This window comes from Kogia breviceps, chromosome 2, assembly GCF_026419965.1.
Source record: "Kogia breviceps isolate mKogBre1 chromosome 2, mKogBre1 haplotype 1, whole genome shotgun sequence".
NCBI lineage: Eukaryota > Metazoa > Chordata > Mammalia > Artiodactyla > Physeteridae > Kogia > Kogia breviceps.
In genome coordinates this window covers 122,723,246-122,743,378 of record NC_081311.1, presented here as the reverse complement: position 1 = coordinate 122,743,378, position 20,133 = coordinate 122,723,246, and the positions used below count along the sequence as shown (strand labels likewise).

Sequence of the window (20,133 nt, the reverse complement as noted above, 5' to 3'; positions counted from 1 at the left end):
AAGAGGTGACATTTCCAATTAAAATCTGTGTCTGGCAATATTTTCAATAAAAGTAGTTGTAGTTAATGCAAATAGTTATTTACAAAACACATTTTAAAAGGATTAATGGGGGCTTCCCTGGTGGCGCAGTGGTTGAGAATCCGCCTGCTGATGCAGGGGACACGGGTTCATGCCCTGGTCTGGGAAGATCCCACATGCCGCAGAGCGGCTGGGCCCGTGAGCCATGGCCGCTGAGCCTGCGCGTCCGGAGCCTGTGCTCTGCAACGGGAGAGGCCACAACAGTGAGAGGCCCGCGTACCACAAAAAAAAAAAAAAAAAAAAAAAAAAAGGATTAATGGTCTTCAGCAAGAGAACAGGATGAAATCAACATTATTTAGCAGATCTTGTAAACTATCAATTACACCTAATATTAACTACTCAGTTAGGTAGGTACTGATACTGACCCACTTTTGGGCGAAATTCTCATATACATATATATATATATATATATATATATATATATATATATACACACACACACTACGCACCCCCAGTGGACAATAAAAAGATAAGGGTAAGGTACATCAAAAGGAATCACTTCTACATATTGTTAGCCCACTATCAGGCGCTGTTCTAAAGATCCTGAAAAAAAGTTCCTCAGTCTCTGCTACTTTGATTCCATAGCAATCACAATTGTTTGCTATCATCTACTGTGTGACCTTTGATGAACTACTTAATCTTCTGAAAATAGTGATAATGCTTACCATCTAAGGTCTACTGTGATGATAAAAGTGAGAAGTATGTAAAACGCTCAACTAAGTGCTGGAATTCACTAAGAAAGCCACAAACAGCATTTGTCACTTTGTTCAGTCTCTGAAATAGTGTAAAATAAACTTTATATCCATGATTTTCAATAATACCTGGCCTTTGAATTCTACTTTTGGCTACAAATTTATTCCCCTAAAATAATATTCAATGATAGGTAAATATTCAATATAAAGCCCCCCCCCCCCGCCAAAATCAGAAAAGCTTTTTCATCTTAAGTCATAAAAACTCGAATTTTAAAATATTACTTACCTGGATTTAAAGCAAAATTATCTATTAAACTCTTCCAAGCAATAAAAGCTATTTTTTTAATCATGGGTGCTCCACTACGAAATCCCAGTTCTTCTAGCTGTAATAGAGAATTGATGAAACTCCCACTTCGATGCAAGGTCTAAAAAGGAAGAATCATTAAGAAGTTACTTACCTGCCTGAAACAATACATAGGCACTATCATCATTCATTTATCTAACTCACCCAGTGTTAACTATGTAAAATCTAAGGAACTTAAACTTTTTAAAGTACTGAATTTTGTATGCATATTCAAAATTCAAAGCTCCATGAAATGGGTAATGCATAATATACAACATTTCTAAAACATTAGAGAATATCAGAAATGTGATAAATCCCAAATTTTACCAACATATTAAAAAAAGTATTCATATGAAAAATTCTGAATATTAAAGAAAAAGAAGAAACTCAAATAATCTTTTCAAATATACTGAAACAGGCAGGAAAAACAGTTAAGTTAAAAGTGGATAAATGCCAAGTAAACAGTGCGTCCCAAGAAAAAATACACAAAAAGAACATTAAGTCTTAAGTGACTATAGTCCACACATAATCTGAACAGAATATAAATATAACAAACACAACTGGCTTAGAAATTCGCAAAAATCCACAAGAAAGCTACTAGAGCCAATAAAATCATTTCAGCAATGTTGCAGAGTACAAGACCAACACACAAAAATCAGCTGTGGTTCTATACAACACCAATGAATGATCTAAAAAGGAAATCAGGAAAGCAGTTCCATTTACAATAGTACCTAAAAGAAATAAACACTTAGAAATAAATCTAATCAGAGGTGAAAAACTTTTAAACTAAAACCTACAAAGTATTGTTGAAAGAAATTTGAAAAGGCCTAAATAAATGGAAAATCATCCCGTGTTCATGAATAGGAAGATTTAGTATCATTAAAATGTCAATATTACCCAAGCAATCTACAAATTCCACACAATCTCTATCAAAATTCCAAAGGCCTTTTTCACTGAAACATAAGCTGATCCTCAAAAATTCATTATGGAATTGCAAAGAGCCCCAAATAGCCAAAACAATTTTGAAAAAAAAAAATTAGAGTTGGAAGACTCACTTCCTTGACTTCCAAACCTACTGCAACAGTACAGTAATTAAAGCATATGGTAATGGCATAAGGAGAAACATAATAGACCAATGGAATAGGGATCCCAAAAATACTCACATACACAGTCAACTGATTTTCAACAAGAGTGAGAAGGCCATTCAACAAAAGTCTTTTTAACAAATGGTGCTTGGAAAATTGAGTATCCACGTGCAAAAAAATGAAGCTGGACCCTTGCCTTACACCATATACTAAAATAAACTCAAAATGGATCAAAGATCAAAATTTATGAATTAGCAAATCCAGAGAAAAAGCAGAATGGAGATTACAAGGGGCTGCAGAGGGAGGGGCAGAGGGAGTCACTGTTTATGTAACACGTATAGTTTTTGTTGGCAATGATGAAAAAGTTCTGTGTGTAGACACTGGTGATGTTTACATAACCAATTGCTGTAAATGCTTTTAATGCCACTGAACTGTATACTTAGGATGGTTATGATAAATATTATGTTATGTTTATTTACCACAATAAAGAAAATCACAACTTCAACCCCTCAAAAAATCCTGGCTTAAAGATAGAACACACAGTTGATTCTCATTATTCACCACAGTTATGTTCTATAAAGTTGCCTTGACAGTGTATTAGCAAATACTGAGCCATGGCTTGTAGGGAAAATGCAGGGTTAGGTTCCTGCAAGCCTCTGATCACATTTTCATCAACCATTTGACACACAACCTTGTTTTATGTTTGTTTTGGTTTAAAGACATCTTATTTAATATATATTGTTGATTCACTAACATTGAACTCACAGCGGACAGCACTGTAACTCATGCCTCAACAGTCTATCTAACACATGTATTTCCCCCCTAAGGCACATCACAGCCTTCCGCTGCTTAGCTACCAGACAGCACACTTCAGCACTACACTTAGGGGCCATTTAAAACTGAAATCACCAAGAAAAAGCATGAAACGAGAAAAAATGTGGCATTAAATACATCATGAAATGGACATTTGTTTAAAGGACATTAAGAATTGAAGCAAAAAGGCAGAACATAACCTTGCTCAACCTCAGGTGGGAACATGCATGCTGTAGGACTCAAATTTTTTGCCACTACACATGCCTACAATTGACTGCAAAAGCAGCACAAATACTGATGTTGGGTTAACAAATATTCTAGTAATTTTCACATACGGCATGCATGAATAATGAGGATCAACCATACTATGGAAAGTTAAGAAATTAAAGGGTCTGGCATGTAAAAACTGTTCATTAACTGTGTACTTACCTTCCCAAGAAGTTTGACAAACAAAGGCCATAATTTTAACACATAAGTCTCATTTTTACTCATAAATAGCTTCTGGAGTTCCGAAAGTAATTTCTAAAAACCAAAGCAAAAATATTTACCAGAAAGACTTGGAAAGAAAAAGAATGCAGTATTAAATTGATCTTCTCAGCCAAGTAACTTTTCCCAGTATTTTATGAGGAAAACTTTCACATATATAGCAAAGCTGATAAGAGTTTAACAGTAAATATCCAAGTATAAATACCACTAACATTTTATTATGCTTGTCGTATCACATATCTGGCCATTCTTCCATCCATCAACACAGTTTTTTCCCCCTACCAATATACTTTCCCCTAAAAACTTCAGCTTGCTTATCATTAGAGTTCAAATGATAATGCTTTAACCACTCACTCTAACTTTAAAAATTAATAGCTTCATGGGTAACACCTCTGAGAAAATTTAAATTCAAATTTATTAAGAATTTTATACAGTGGACCCTTGGACAATGTGAATTTTAACTGTGAGTTCTACTTATACTCAGATATTTTTCAGTAGTAAATACTACAGTACTGCACAGTCTGTGGTTGGTTGAATCCAAGGATGCAGAGGAACCATGATTACAGAGGGCCAACTATGAATTATACAAGGATTAAACTCACGCTGTTCAAGGGTTGACTGTATACGCTCTTAAGAAATTAATAAATTTATCAATAAAAAGAAACTGGCATCACTTTTAGACTCCAAACCTTACCATGAGGCATCCTGAATTTTAAAAAATAAACAAAACCCCAGGTTTTAGAATCTGGACGTCTCCACCACCTCCTGGATTACTGTAATGTCTCCCAACTAGTCTCCCTGCTCCTACGTAGAGTTTTTTCTCAAGGCAGACAAAGTGATCCCTTTAAAACCAAAGTAAGTATGCATATCACTCGTAGACTCAAAAGCTTCAAATATGGTTTTCAATATAACCCAAAGTAAAAACCAAATGCCTTACAATGGCCCCCGAGGTCCTATGTGATTTGGCCCTGTTTCCGGTATCATCTTCTCCTCATCACTCTATCCTACTGCCCAGTGTTCACTGAACACAACCAAGTACTCATATCAGAGCAAGACCTTTTGCGCTCATGGTTCCTCCTGCCTCAAATGAGCTTACTGCATATTATTCAGGTAGCTAACTCCTATATGGCCTTCAAATCACCTTTCAAATAACTTATTCTTTTTCCTTCCCTGACCACCTCACCCTTCCTCTCCGATGGCACTTTCCGTCCAGTCCTTGCTGTTTTCCATTAATGCTCTTTACTAAATATACTAGATACTTTATTATCTCTCCCACTAGAAAATGGGCTCCACAAGTTGCTTTTGTTCACTGCTATACACACAGTACCTAAAACAATGTCCAGTATATAACAGGTGCTCAATAAATGTTATGAGAAAGGTTGAAAAACCTAAAACCTGGGGCAAGTAATAACTTTAGGAAATTGTACACACTAGATGCACTTGTGTGCATTAAATTTGTATCTACTGGGATTTATGCTATAACAATCCAGATAGATATGAATCAGTTAATGTTCTCCCATTTCCAAAAATGCAATTTCTTGCAATCACCATTCTTTGGGGATGGGGTAAAATGCCTGGATTATAATAACACTGAATAGACATCTCCCTTCCTCACTATAACACAGGATCAGTGTGACTACATTAACTTAAACAATTCTTTGTTTTAATTCAAAGAGGAACTTCCTAGATCATTGAGCAATTACACCATTATGAGCCCTCAGCTTGGTACAAAATCTTACAATGCAGTATCCAAAAAATCCTTAAAGTATTACTTACAGTAGTCATAAGCTGCTCTGTGATAGATGCTATTTCTTGTTGTTTCTGAAGTAACAACGGCATTCCCATCTCTAGAGCAGTAGCTCCCCGCAAATGTACCTTTTGAGCCGAATGAACCACTAAAGGTATGACCAATTTTGCCCATCTAATTGACTCTTCTCCCATTTGAATTGGGGCTTGTTCAATTAGCCTGTGTAGAGAAATCAATGACTAAATTAGTTTGACCTCACCTTTTACGTCTAAAGTACCAGGAAAATATACAGTACACAAGTACGCAGAAATATGCATAGGATGGTCCAATTGTTTTACAATACTATATACACATATATACACACAAAAAAAATATATCTAATTTTTAATTGCTAACTTGCAGACTTCCCTATTATTTTTATAAACTTTTCAAATAAGGAGAACATATCTTTCCTTCAGATTAAAAAAACTGAAATACTAATTATTTTCACAGAATTAAATTCAACATTCTTATAGGACAGGACAGCTAGAGAACCATGATACACTGTGAACATCAATCAGAGCATCAAAACACTAAGTAGTTAAAACATATAGCTCAACAACTAAAGAAAACTTTCAAAGAATGAAAAACAAGTTAAGACAAAGCATATCAACAGTTTATGCTGTCAGCACATCCAAAATGAAAAGCAAGGATGTGTAGGAAGAAGACGGGATTTTCCTGTTCGCCTCATCTGCTGCTAGGAATTGTTTAATGCTTTCCTAAATGCCCGCTACAGCTCATGTAAAAGTCTATTATTTTTTAAACTCTTGCAAAAGCTTTAACAGAGATAATTTTTAAAACCAGAACTGTGTTAGCAGCAGCAGCAGCAGCAGCAGCAGAACCAAGGCTGTATTTTAAAGACTGTCTCAGTAAAAATAAAGAAACCTAGTAACTTACTACTTCCTTCTTCCTGTTACTTTTTGACTTTTAGTCTAGGAGACATTTCCTTCTTTTAATGTTTAACTCAAATTCAAGTCCCAAAAGACTACTCCTTAAATTCTAAATTTACTGAAACTGTTCTTCTAAATTCCATAGCATCCAAACTCATACCTTATGATGACATTTAATGCTTCATAATCCACAACAGCAGAATGCATCTCTCCTCTATTAAAGACTATTTCTAATGAATCAATTATACTAGATACCTGAAAGACAGAACCAAATAAATACAAATCGAGTAAGTCTGAATTTTTAAACTGGCATGTGGTTAAGAAGACATATACAAAAGCTATACTCACTACTTTGCCAACAACTTCAGTGGAAAACGTCTGTTTGGATATCACCCAAAGTGCCCTAGTACGCACATTTTTATCTGAATTCTTAACAACATCATTCAGTTTTGAAAGCAGTTCTTGAATATTTGTCTCTGAAAAATAAGCAGTTTTAATTATGTGGAATCATTTACATCCTTTAAAATCCCTAACAGAAAAACAGAGAAAAATCCTGTTCCCTTCAGTGTCAAAAATTTAAATGCATATCCAGAGCAAAGGACCAGAGAACCAATGTTGATATCAAACTTCTTTCCAAAACACAAAACTCAGGTCATAGGGAAGGTATTCTTAGAGAAAACAGATAGTAGCCTCCAAATCAGATATTTTTCAACTAAAATATTTCTATAAGGTCTTATTATTAGGTATGAACATACAAGTCAATTTTTGGCAAGACATTATCAATCCTATATCTCTGCTCCAAAATGAACAACTCCTACTTTAGATTGCTAACATTTCTATATTTAAAAAAAGCAGAAACTTTTTCCTCAGAAAAAAAGATGGTAACCACTTTTCTGATATCCTTAATCCCTACTGCTAATTTCCTCTCTCTAAAGATCACCTCCCAGGTTTCCTTTACCATGACAAGCTACTTATAGAACAATAATTAAGATTACAGTCCTCCCCTGATATCCATGGGAAACTGGTTCCAGGACCCCCTCTCAAAAATATCAAAATCCAAGAGATGCTCAAGTCCCTTATGCCTTCCACATCCGTAGGTTCTGCATCCAAGGATACAGAGGGCCAAGGATGCTTGAAAACTCAGAAAAGCATCAGATCCTGTGCTTTCATTACCACTTTTAGCTCCAAATTATCTCATTTACCACTAGGTGAAAGAACTTTTCAAATTACAGCATGTTCCTTAACACATGCTTGTAAAAAATAAATGACCATCTAACTTCCAAAATTAATTCCATCTAATTATAAACTTCCAAAGCAGGTGTGTTTTTATAAAGGACAAGGTTCAGTTTTCTCAACAATTATTTTTAAATAGGCTTATCTTCTTTTCTTTTACAGCAAACTTTATAGTAACGAAGTCAGAACTACATATAAGGAAAAGAAACCTTCCAACAATGATATAACCCAAACACTCTTTCTCAAAAGCAAATCCTAAACTACAGGTTATGAAACTAATAGAGAGGTAACAGTACTTTTAACAGTATCAAACTATAAACTCTGAAAATATTATATCACAATAAATTTACCTGATAATCCAGAGGTAATTTTTGGATTATATAAGCAAAATCCCAAGGCCTGCAGAGCAGCACTACTGAGCTCTGAGTTTTGACTGGCAATGTGAGTCTTCGAAAACAAAATAACATTTGTTACAAACAAGTACAACTGTAAATTAATTTTTAGACAGAAAAAGTTGATTAAAAACAAAATTAAATTTTAATCCCAACAATCAACAAATCTTTGAGAGCAGATTAAAAAGGAGTAAGATCAGGAGGCCATGGATACACCTTGGCAAAAAAAGAGGGAAACTAGGTAGAGATCAGCTAAATAAAGAATATTTTTCTTAAAAAGGAAAAGAACATCTCCACACATCTGAAAGCAAAAAAAAAAAAAAGCCAACAAATGGAAGATGCTGAAGACACTAGACAGGAAACAAAGAGTAGGAGCAAAACCCTTCCACACAAAAAAAGCAAGACTCAAAGGCAAAAGCTGACATATTAGCTATGGAGTGGAGCAACACCTCTAAGAGAGGGAAGGAACTGGAATGTAACATTTACTAAGTAGCTGAAGTGCTAGGACCTTTAAACATTATCTCAGTACTTCACAGACAGGAGAATTTGAGTCCATGACCATCTGGAATTCAAAGCCCAATGCATATTCTATATGTAAAAGTTAATAAAATCCCAAACCTGTCAAAGGGAGTCTTGCTATATGCCCCAACCCTACATTTACTTGTAACCCTGCATTCTTGGTACCATTTCCCATTCCAAAGTGATTTATCTTCAAATCCCCCCATTCCTCTCAATCCAATATCCAAGGAATCCTCGACTATCTGCTACTCTTGACAGAGAAGAATGGTAAATGTTAGTAGTCAAATATAAGAACAGACACTTCCTTGGAGCACCCCTTTCATAATTAATCAAACCAAACATCCAAAATACTAAATCCTGAGATACAAAGTCTTAAACACTCAAGACAGGGCTTCCTTGGTGGCGCAGTGGTTGAGAGTCCGCCCGCCGATGCAGGGGACACGGGTTCATGTCACGGTCCGGGAAGATCCCACATGCCCTAGAGCGGCTAGGCCCGTGAGCCACGTCTGCTGAGCCTGCGCGTCCAGAGCCAGTGCTCCGCAACGGGAAAGGCCACATACAGGCCACATAAGGCCACATAAAGGCCCGCATACAGCCCCCCCTCCAAAAAAACCACTTAAGACAATGAGAGCTTCTACTATATCTCCTAGATAGTAGCTAATATGTGTGGTCAATTTTTGATTTTCCTATCATTAACCACCCACATGCTTCTAAATAATTATTAGGCATTTTAGTTACAAATCCTATTTACAAACAATGCAATTTGACTCAAAATGCATGCAAATGAGTTTCTGATCCTACATGCTCTCAAATACCAAATACATTATGCATGTCTTCATCACAACAAATACACTACAAGAATGTGGAAAGTGACAACGAAGAAAAATGGGACAATAAATAATACCATTAATATTGTTTATACTATTAACAAGTCTTGACCTACTACACAATAAAGTTCTTGCTTACATGAACAACAACCACTGATGACTATAACAGGAATATTTAAGGGGAGACAAAGTAGTACCCCCAATGCTTCAACATTTGGCCCGAAATCATGGTAAAACGTATAATGAACATCTTGACAGAATACTTCCGTTTACAAGCACAAAAACAGGGTCACAAAAATAAGAACTCAAAGGGACTTTGGAGATTTAGTTCAACCTCTTCATTCTAAAAAACAAGGAAATTAAGTTACGTGTTAAGGAAAGTCAAGTCACAAAGGCACAGTATACTCGTGACAAGAGCATAGGTCCTCAGTTTGATGTTAAACTACACAACCTCCCTATAAACAAGCAAACAAGATAACCATAAGCAGTTTTTTAACTAAGCAAGAGTGGCAAAAACTAAGGGTGAGTGAAGATAAAAAAATGAATGTTACCCATACAGTAGACCAATAACAAAACTACAGATTCATTCTATTTAAAAGCACATTCCTACAAAAGGAGAAAAAAAAAGAGATTAAATAATCTCTGATCATTGCTTTCCTATTAAGAGTGCAAGTTTTGGATTCAAGTGGCCACGGCCGACTTTAGGCACATTAAACTGATTTCTTCTGCAAAGTGCGGATTAAAGACTAGCCTCACTGGGACAGGGAGGATTAAGTGAGAGAACACAAGTTAATTAAGATAGCACCTAATACATTTAAGTCCTCAAATAGTACTATAATAACCCTGCTGTTATTTTAGTTTAGAATCAAAATTTTTGAGTTAATTGGCAAAACCTGTTTTCCCCCACAAAGTAAAAACTATTTACTACTGACAACAAAGATACATACCTTTAAAACTCTGAATAGCTGAGGAAGTTTCTTCTCAATTTCTATAATGATTTCTTTTCCATCTTCTCCAGTCATACGACTTCAGAAAAGCAGAAAGAACACAAATTTATGCAAATAGCAGACACAAAAATGAACTATGAAATACCTGCATAATCTTTTTAAACATTATGTTAGAACACGGGGAAATTAACTGACCCAGTGCTGAAGATACTTAAGAACATATAAGAATATAAATGCGAAGAAACCCTCAGAATAACTTGTGCATCCACACTGTACACAGGTTTTGACAGCTTCCCTAAGTGAAGAGTGAACAGAAAAATCTATCCCTAGTTACAAACTTAGAAACTTACTAAATCTTTATAGTTTTGTACCAGTTGTTACCCTTTCCTTGCAATTTCTAAACTACATTTAACTCAGAAAAACATGGTTTGCAGGGGGGAAAAAACATGGGAAGCATTTGTGATTAAAAGAGAACTCGGTTTATTGCTCTCTATTAAAAACCAATTGCGGGGTCCCCCACTGTCCCGAAACACAGGTGGCTCACACTGAAAAACCACTACTCCAGCACGCTCCCTTCCAACCAAACTTTTCTTAACCCTTCGCTTGCAAAACACACGTGCAGGCTTCCTCATTCCAAACTTGCACCTTAAGGGCAGCAGCAGCCGCAGCCGGGAACATCACCTAGCACGCGCCACCCCGGTGTCCCCGCAGCTGCCAGACTTCCAGAATACACAAACTCGCTTCGCGTGCCCCACCCGGACTATCTCCTAAGACCCGTCAGGGCGCCCCACCCCATACCCGCAGCAGGCCTCACCTGGTCAGAGTCAGGTAAGCGTCGGTCTGCTCTCCATGGGAGGCGGAAGGGTCTTCCAAAGTCTCCAACAGCGGCACAAGGGGGCCGTGGCCCGGGGACGTCATGTCGGCCACCCCCCTGAGGCCCAGACCGGAAGAGGAGACAATCCAGTGACCGATGGAAAGGGCTCCGCGGCAGTCCCGCGTTGAGTCCGGGCCCCAGACCCGCGCGCCCGCCCCCACCCTCCCAGAGCCACCGCGTCCAGGCCCCGGGCCCCTGGAGCACAAACCCAAGGTCCTAACCTCCGCCTGCGCGCCGCAACAAGCACCCAGGCCCAAGGGCCCGCTCCCGCCACCAGTTTCCCGGGCAGCTTTCAACAGCGGGAGGAGACCGGCGCGGCGGCGGGAGAAGCCCGGGGAGCTAGGCGTCTCACCGCGAGGGGGCGGAGGTTGCGCCAGGCTAACGGTTCCCCGCCGCCTAGCACTGTAACCCCGATATTCACCCCCACGTACGAATATAGGCCTGCGTCCTCTCCGCCGCTGCCCTGCAGCACCCGGACGCGGCCAGACCTCGACTTTCCCGGATCCGGCTGTTTACTCACGCGTGCGGCCCGCTCCCTCCTAGGCCAAGATGGCGGCGGGGGCGGGCCCCGGAGTGCGCGGGAGTAGGACAGGCCTGGCGGGAGAGGCTCGAGCCAATACAACAGGCAGCGGCGAGCCGGAGTCATCGATCACCTCCCTTCCCCACCTGCTGCCCCGCCCTGCCTTCAGGTCACCTTGCAGGTGGGGGTGTTTTGGCCCGTATTTAACCCGCGAGGGACTTGAAATTCAAAATGTAAGTGAATCGCCCAAGTTTACCAGACTAAATTTAGTGGGTCTTCAAACTGCAAGTCCAGTACTTCTTGAAGTATTAGCAACAAATCATTTAGCAACAGTAGATAACTGTACTGTTATGTTTAAGAGCTGCGTTTAGATTGGTCTAGATTCCAACCCTAGTTCCGTGTGACCTTAGTAAGTTAGTCAACCTTTTTATGCCTCAACTTCCTCCTTTGTAAAATAGGGATGATAATAGTACCTACTTCAGGTTCAGGTGAAAGCTAACTGAAAAAAGTTTGGAGAGTCCAGAGGCTCTCAAGTTTTAAGTATACATAACAATGGCCTGGGGATATTCATGATTAAACTGCTGGCTTCTGGGCCCCGCCCTTAGACATTGTGATTCCGTACATTTAAGATCTGCATTCTTTTAATTGGCCTCAGGTGTTGAAGGGTGGGACTTGGCTAACAGTTAACACTTGGAGAAACTGCAGTATACCTGTTTTGTTTTTGTTTTTGTTTTTTGTTGATTGTTTTTCAGAGAACTTTAATGCAGAAAATACACGAAAGGATTTGTATAAAACTTCTGGTGTTTTGAACGAATCGGAAGTAGAGTACTCATAGAGAACAAGTTTTCCATCAGTTGTATACGTGTGCCTTAATTCATAACAATGAGTGCGATAACTATTTACTCTATGAAAATCTGATTATGGTTAATACGGAAAGATACAGATTGAATCTTGTCCAATTAGATTGGAGGGTACTGGACTTCTAGGCAGATAAAACCTTGCACATCATTACTCCACCTCTCAAAATGCATTTGCCGCCCATGGGCTTAACCCGCGGTGCTAATGAAGTTCGTGGCAAATGACAAGTAAAGCAAGCGAGCGATAACGAAAGTGTTAGAACCAAAATGATGCTGTTATGTTTTTTTCAGTATCTAATGTGCATGACTCTGAGTGAAGACGACAAAATGAACAGGAACGCTAAATAATCCCCTCCTAAATGGCCTGTAAAAGTCCTTTGAAATTGTCAGAAGAAAATAATACATACAGTATACCCTTAATGAAATAATACAGTATACCCTTAATGAAAGTCAATTCTTACCTTTTTATAGACTCTGAGCACTTTCCACAGCACACAGAATTGTATCAACTTTAAACCAGGCATTTAAGGCCCAACAGCAGCTGGTCCTTCCACTCTGGCCTCACAGGTTCCAGGCACCTGGCTTGAACCTCTACTTATCCACACACAGTACAACTGCTTATCCACACAGTTCCAGAATTCAGGGCTATGGTTTGCCCACCTCTGTGTTATCTGCATCTAGCAAAATGTCTGCCAAACCAAGCACTCAACACAGAACACGTATCAAATAAAAAGATGAAGGAAGAGAGGGAAGGAGACCTCCAAGTTTTTGTTTTTGTTTTTCCAGAGCCTACCTCTGGGAAGTAAAGACTCAAGAAATGGTAAAAAGCTGTGTCTGGGTGAGGTGTAGAGACACTGTAGAAGTAATAGCAGACACAGCTTTTCAGTTCAGCCTGATAACAAGTTCTTTAACCTTCGGAGGGGAATTTGCTCCTCATTTTCTGGACTTTGGCAAGACAATACTTAAGAAGGTAAAGAGGTTATTAGACAATGAATGAAATACATGGACAGGTTTGCAACATTGAGATTTCAGTATAGTGGAGCTGTTGTGTTGGAAAGTAAGAGAGGATCTTGAAACCCTATTATTTTTTATGGTGGCTACGAGATAAGTGGAAAGAACATTGAGTTTGCCTTTAGACAAGTACCTCCATTCAATCCTTGTGTGCCTTACCCGGCTTTACTCTTCTTTCTAGCACTTATCACAATCTGATATTCCATTGTATATCTATTTTTTATTGTCTGCCTCTCCCCACTGGAATGTAAATTCCTTGTGTATAGGGCCTTTGTTCTATTCTTTTTTTTTTTCCTAATTTCTCATTTATAAAGAAGAGGTTGGGGTGGTCATCTTGCTCCTCTTTCAAATGTGTAGAACAGTGATCTTCCTAAAATGTTATGTAATATTTTATCATTGTCACTCCCATGCCTGAGATTCTTTAGCAGTTCCCATCAATCAGAGGATGAATTTCATAACTCTTGGCATAACATGCAAGCCTATTATTATTGGGCCACTGCTTCACCTCCAGCCTGACCCCCACTTCAGCCAGGTTCTAAACAGTCTGCCAGGATCTCTAACTTTTCTATGTCTTTGAAGGTCTGTGTTGTTCCTTGTGTTTAGAATATTAAGTCGATTTTTCAACTGTGATAAATGAGTCAACTAAAATCACACCTTTTAATGAAATCCTTCCCTCATCTACTCTATCCCAATGGAGAATTAAATGTTTCTGCCTCCATGCTGACATGGCGCTTTGTACATAGACCTGTTAAAATGAGTAGCCCATTGATTTGGTTTTATGCATCTGCAGTGGCAGAGTTGAGGGTTAGCCTGAGGGAAATTAGTTCCAGCCATTATCTCAATCAGGGCCCCTTCCCTGTTCTTTAGTATTTTCTGATCTAAAGTACCAAGAGATTATCAAGTCTAGACAAATCTCATTCACCACCTAGACCCTTCTCCAGACACCCTTCCAACCAGATTGGTACTCCCAAGCTTCTCTTTTATAGGAATTCTGAAACCACCACCATGGACCTGCTCCCACTGAGCAATAAATTTGTACTACCTAACACTCAATGAATATTTTGAGTTAATTTGTTGATTTGTCCATGCATTAATTCATCCATCCTTTCATATATTCACTCAACTAATATCTATCTGCTTTGCCTTTCCCAATCCTATATCTTTGTTTCTCCTCAGAACATCTCCCTCAGGATGAAAAGTTTTGCAACCTCAGTCCCATATTCCTGCCTAATTTCCCCATTCTTGTCTTTAATCACACATTTTTCAACAAAGATCAAGCCTATAATCTCATATCTATCAATGACTCCTTTCTCCTACTTGCCCCAGTGGTCCTAATAATTCTTCTTACCTCATAATTCTTAGATCTGTCCAACTAGGATCCCAGTTTATGGCCTAAACATATAATTTCAGGATTATAATATTGCTTTCTTTTTAACTATTTTTACTGAGTGCTAGATGTTTTAATAGATGATCTTATTTATTCCTCACAATGGTTCTAAGATGAAGTACTTTTCCTGGATTTACAAATAAGCAATGTGAAGTTTAAAGAGTAAACTAGGGAACTTTACTGTAGTCATGTGTAACCCAAAACTAATCTATTTAAGTTGCATTCATTCATCAACATTTAATGAGCTCTGCCCTGTGGGGTATGGTTTTCATTGGTAGATTTATTCTTCAACATTGTAAGAAAAATTCAATATAAAGAGTCCTATGAAAACTCACTATTTACTATAGTAATCATTTAGTAAAATGAAGTATCCATCTGTAATCCAAATTACTAAAGTTAATGCAGTGCACCCAGTTTTGGAGTCAAATTGGTGAGGATTGAAATACTGCTTTGCCACTGTGCAACTTAAGATCTGCTCCCAAAATACTTAACTTTGCCATGTCTTCATCAGTAAAATGAGAAGAAAAACACCAACATCAAAGTCCAGTAAATGATAAATATTATTACCTAGTGCCTAGCACAAATCCTGGCACATAGTAGGTAATTGGTGTTTATTACATGAATACATTACATTAATTGAAAAATCACATGTTGTTTGTTTTTTTTCTGAAATACATGAGCTAGTTTAATGTTTGTCATTTAAAAATTGTGGAGTATGAGGGTTCTGAGAGACATTTGAAACATTACCCAACATGATAACTATTTTACTGGATTCATTTAAAGAAAGGCAGTCTTTGAGATTGTTTTAGCTTTTTAGTCCTGTTTTGCTAAAAGATCCCATGATGGACTTTTCAACAGTTAATAGATGGTAATAGAAAATTTGTTTAAAGATTATTTCATCCCATCATTAGTTCAGATACAATAAAATATATAGCTAATAAGATACCCCATGACCATCACGAAATCTACTACCTTTGCATTCAGACCTACTCCACAAAATTATACAATTGTATTAACTAAGAGGTGCTTTTAATCCTTTAACAGACCAAAGGCTTTATCTGTACATATAGTTACATGCTTTCCAGTGAGCTGTGCAGAGTTCCTCCCATTTAGGACCAAGCCAACTCCTTTTCAGATGAGAAAATTGAGCCCCTTCAAGTTAAAATGAAAAGAGAGGGGCAACATAGTATAACAGAGGCTGATTGCTAAGGTTTGAATCCTGACCCTTCAACTTCTTAGCTGTGTGACTGGCAAGTCACTCAACCTCTGTGCCTCAGTTTTCTTTGCTGCAAAATGAGAGTAATTGTACTTGCCTCATGGGCTTGTGAGGTATATGTAAGTTCATATCAATTCATGGAAACTGCTTAAACAATGAGTGTGTACATACTATAAATATTCAGAAAATGTTAGCCATAGAAACATTGGTTTCTCAGATTTAAGTAAAACAGCATGTTATAAAACCATGAATACTTCCCATCCCCTCCAAAAACAACCACCACTTTTTCACTGCAATGGGTTTCCTAGCCCACATTAAAAATATGAGACTACAGTCCATCAGCAATAATTTAATGTTATATTTTTCAAAGTGTGGTTCCAAGATCATTCCATCAGAATCACCGGAAATCTTCTCTATATGCAGATATCTGGTCTATACCTCTCAGACCTACTGAATCAGAAGTTCTTAGACAAGTCCAATAATCTGCATTTTTAATATGCACCTGAATGATTCTTTTTCAGTACCAAAGTCTGAGATTCCTACTGTGTTCAAGGCACAAGTTTTCTTTAACTTTTGTAGGACAGCTCTTAACTATTATTTGTAATTGGAATACAAAAATCTATTTTTGAAAAAACCCACCCATGTATGGCAGAAATTGTTTGCCTATATTTCAAAGCAGATTCATGGAGAGAAAACAAGTCTTTAGAAGCTCAAGAGCTACAAAGATAATTGACACTGACAGCCTTGAGGAGCCAAAAGGGATAGTGACTGATTGTTATGCTTTAGGAGAAAGAACATAATCACAAATTTAGAAAATTAATCCAGTTCAAATTCATCACCAGGGCTACTCATGGGCATGATTAAATGCTCTACTTTTCTTGATCACTGGATTAAGGAAATTTTTCTTAAACAGCCTATTCTAGTAAGCTAATATAACTGAAAAAATTTAAATCCTCGAAGTGGATTTAAATATGGATAAAACAGAATTTTGACCTAAATTTGTTTTTCTTTTTTTTTTTTTTTTTGTGGTACGTGGGCCTCTCACTGCTGTGGCCTCTCCCATTGCGGGGCACAGGCTCCGGATGCGCAGGCTCGGCGGCCATGGCTCACGGGCCCAGCTGCTCCGCGGCATGTGGGATCTTCCCGGACCGGGGCACGAACCCGTGTTCCCTACATCGGCAGGCGGGCTCTTAACCACTGCGCCACCAGGGAAGCCCCTTGACCTAAATTTGTAAGCTTCATTGTCATCATATGATACTGGTAGAAATGTAAAATGGTACAATCTCTTGGAAGGACAATTTGCAGTATTTATCAAAATTACAAATTTCCAGAGTTTTTGATGTAAAAATTCCACTTCTAAATGATTATCCTACAAATATGCTCATTCATAAACAAAATAAAGTTTGGAGACATTTCATTGCAGAATTGTTTGATTTAAAAAAAAAGAGATTAGAAACAACCAATGAGGACATGTTAAATAGATTATGGTACATCTATATTGTATAATACTAGTCAGCTAACTATATACTTACTAATATGTAGTGAAACCCAAAATATTTTAATGGAAAAAAATGTTTCACTAAAAGGAATCAGACATCCTTAGAGAAATGACTAACACCAGGGCTGGGGTTGAGAAAGTATAAGAAGAGCCTGGAATATCTTTTTTGTGCCAGAAAGTAAACAAGTGCTTTAAAACGTTGAGAACATGTTTAAAGGACTCAGGAGCCAGCTTGAAGGGCTCCCACTGGCTGAATCTGGAACAGTGGATTATAAACCATTGAATAAAAAATGAATCCATGAGCCCATACTGATACTTAAAATATAAATAAATAAAGGGAGGAGAAGGAATGACAGAGTTAGGAAATTGCCATTTTGCAACCATGATAGTAATAATTGCTTCAGGCAATAATCATTAGTAAGTGTTAAAACCATTGAGCAAAAGTCTCATGGGGAGCACAGTCTCAAAGTATCTCCTCATAAGCAAATAAGAAGAGAAAAATGGCAGCTTTACAGTGGAGTCACCTATGAAAATCACCAAAATTTGCACAAACTAGTATCACTGAGATTCCCTGAGGTAATTCATTGGGGAAGCAACATCACTTCTATGGTGTGCCTACCAAAAATTCATAATCTGAATCTCTCCATGAGGAAAGAATCAGAAAAATCCATATTGAAAGATGTCCAATAAAAACAAAAGTCAGGGACTTCCCTGGTGGCACAGTGGTTAAGAATCGGCCTGCCATTGCAGGGGACACAGGTTCGAGCCCTTGTCTGGGAAGATCACATATGCCGTGGAGCAGCTAAGCCCGTGCGCCACAACTACTGAAGCTCCGCATGCCTAGTGCCCATGCTGTGTCACAAGAGGAGCCACCACAATGAGAAGCCTGCACACCACAATGAAGAGTAGCCCCCGCTCGCTGCAACTAGAGAAAGCCTGTGTGCAGCAAGGTAGACCCGATGCAGCCAAAAATAAATAAATTAATAAAAAGAAAAAAAGTCAAACAACAAACTGCTCTATATTCTTCAAATGACAAGGTCATGAGGAACAAAGGAAAGCAGAGGAACCGTTTCAGAATAAAGAAGATACAAGAGCCATGACAACTAAATGCATGCATGATCATGGATCAGTACAATTTGGAAACAATAAATTTTGCTTTAACTCATACAACTCAAAATCAAAAACACAAACAACTTGATTAAAAGGGGCTTCCGTGGTGGCGCAGTGGTTGAGAGTCCGCCTGCCGATGCAGGGGACGCGGGTTCGTGCCCTGGTCCAGGAAGATCCCACATGCCACAGAGCGGCTAGGCCCGTGAGCCATGGCTGCTGAGCCTGTGTGCCCGGAGCCTGTGCTCCGCAACGGGAGAGGCCACAACAGTGAGAGGCCTGCGTACCGCAAAAAAAAAAAAAAAAAAAAAAAAAAAAAAAAAAAAAAAAAAAAGTATATCTGAACTTGATTAAAAAATCGGCAGAAGACTTGAAAATACATTTTTCTAAAGAAGACATACAGATGGCTAACAGGCACGTGAAAACATTTTCAGCATTGAATAATTATTAGTGAAATGCAAATCAAAGCAACAATGAGATATGACTTCACACTCATCAGAATGGCTACCATCAAAAAGTCTACAGAGGTTAGCAAGGAAGTGGGGAAAAGGGTACCCTTGTATACTGTTGGTGGAAATGTAATTTGGTGTAGATACTATGGAAAACAGTATGGAGGTTTCTCAGAAAACTAAAAATAGAACTACCACATGATCCAGCAATTCCACTTCTGGGTGCGTATCCAAAAAAACCCAAAAATACTAACTCAAAAAGATACATGCACTTCAACATTCATAGCAGTATTATTTACAATAGCCAAGATATGGAAGTAACCCAAGTGTCCATCAACAGATGAATGGATAAAGAAGATGTAGTATATAAGGTGTAATATATATATACATATACACAATGCAATATTACTTAGTCATTAAAAAGAATGAAATTGTGCTAATTGCAATAACATGGATGGACCTAGAGGGTATTATGCTTAGTGAAATGTCAGACAGAAAGACAATACTCTATGTTATCACTTATATGAGGAATCTAAAAAATAACACAAATATATATAACAAAATAGAAACAGACCCACAGATATAGAGAACAAAGTACTTAAAGTGGTTACTAGTGGGGAGAGGGAAAAGGTTCGGGGCAAGATATGGGTATGGGATTAAGAGATACAAACTACTATGTATAAAATAAATAAGCAGCAAAGATGTACAGCACAGCGTAATATAACCATTATTTTGTAATAACTTTAAATGGAGTATAATCTGTAAAAATATTGAATCACTATGCTGTACACCTGAAACTAATATATTGTAAATCAACTATACTTCAATTAAAAAATTTTTTTTTGCTTTAAAGGAGTAGTGAAATTTGAACAAAGATATGTTACAACAAATATGTTTGATAACTGTATTGTAGTTATGTAAGAAAATCAGAATGAGAAATTCTCACAAATTTAGGGAAAGATCTATTTTTCTGTAGCCATAGAACAAAGTCACAGTCAGAACACATTCAGTTGATAAGCACAACTCATCTCCATGAACCTGCTTTTGTAAGCCAACTGATCATCATTAGCCTCTTGTGTATTACAGTCAGCTGATCAGGCATGAATTCACTCCAGAAAAGATG

At 37.9% G+C, this 20,133-nt stretch overlaps 2 protein-coding genes across 7 annotated transcripts in view; one reads left to right on the top strand and one right to left on the bottom strand.

Annotated features, from left to right (window-relative positions):
• RIF1 (replication timing regulatory factor 1) overlaps positions 1-11,539 on the bottom strand; it is a 63,882-nt gene extending 52,343 nt beyond the window's left edge. For 4 of the 6 annotated variants that reach the window (XR_010839112.1, XR_010839111.1, XM_059052270.2 and 1 more), the window contains exons 1-9: positions 11,397-11,539; positions 10,906-11,022; positions 10,092-10,170; positions 7,757-7,853; positions 6,522-6,649; positions 6,334-6,428; positions 5,274-5,463; positions 3,441-3,533; positions 1,057-1,195 (exon numbers count right to left, since the gene is read on the bottom strand). Coding sequence is in view for 4 of the 6 variants with exons in the window: in XM_059052270.2 (XP_058908253.1) it covers positions 1,057-1,195; positions 3,441-3,533; positions 5,274-5,463; positions 6,334-6,428; positions 6,522-6,649; positions 7,757-7,853; positions 10,092-10,170; positions 10,906-11,009 (925 nt within the window). In the remaining 2 variants the exon portion in view is untranslated. Of the gene's footprint in view, positions 1-1,056; positions 1,196-3,440; positions 3,534-5,273; positions 5,464-6,333; positions 6,429-6,521; positions 6,650-7,756; positions 7,854-10,091; positions 10,171-10,905; positions 11,023-11,186 lie in introns of all 6 variants that reach the window. The other 2 variants (XM_059052271.2, XM_067026029.1) reach the window with 2 other exon arrangements.
• Positions 11,540-11,580: 41 nt separating this feature from the next.
• NMI (N-myc and STAT interactor) overlaps positions 11,581-20,133 on the top strand; it is a 116,101-nt gene continuing 107,548 nt past the window's right edge. Inside the window, exon 1 of the mRNA XM_067026031.1 lies at positions 11,581-11,718. The gene's annotated coding sequence lies outside the window, so the exon portion shown is untranslated. The remainder of the gene's footprint in view (positions 11,719-20,133) is intronic.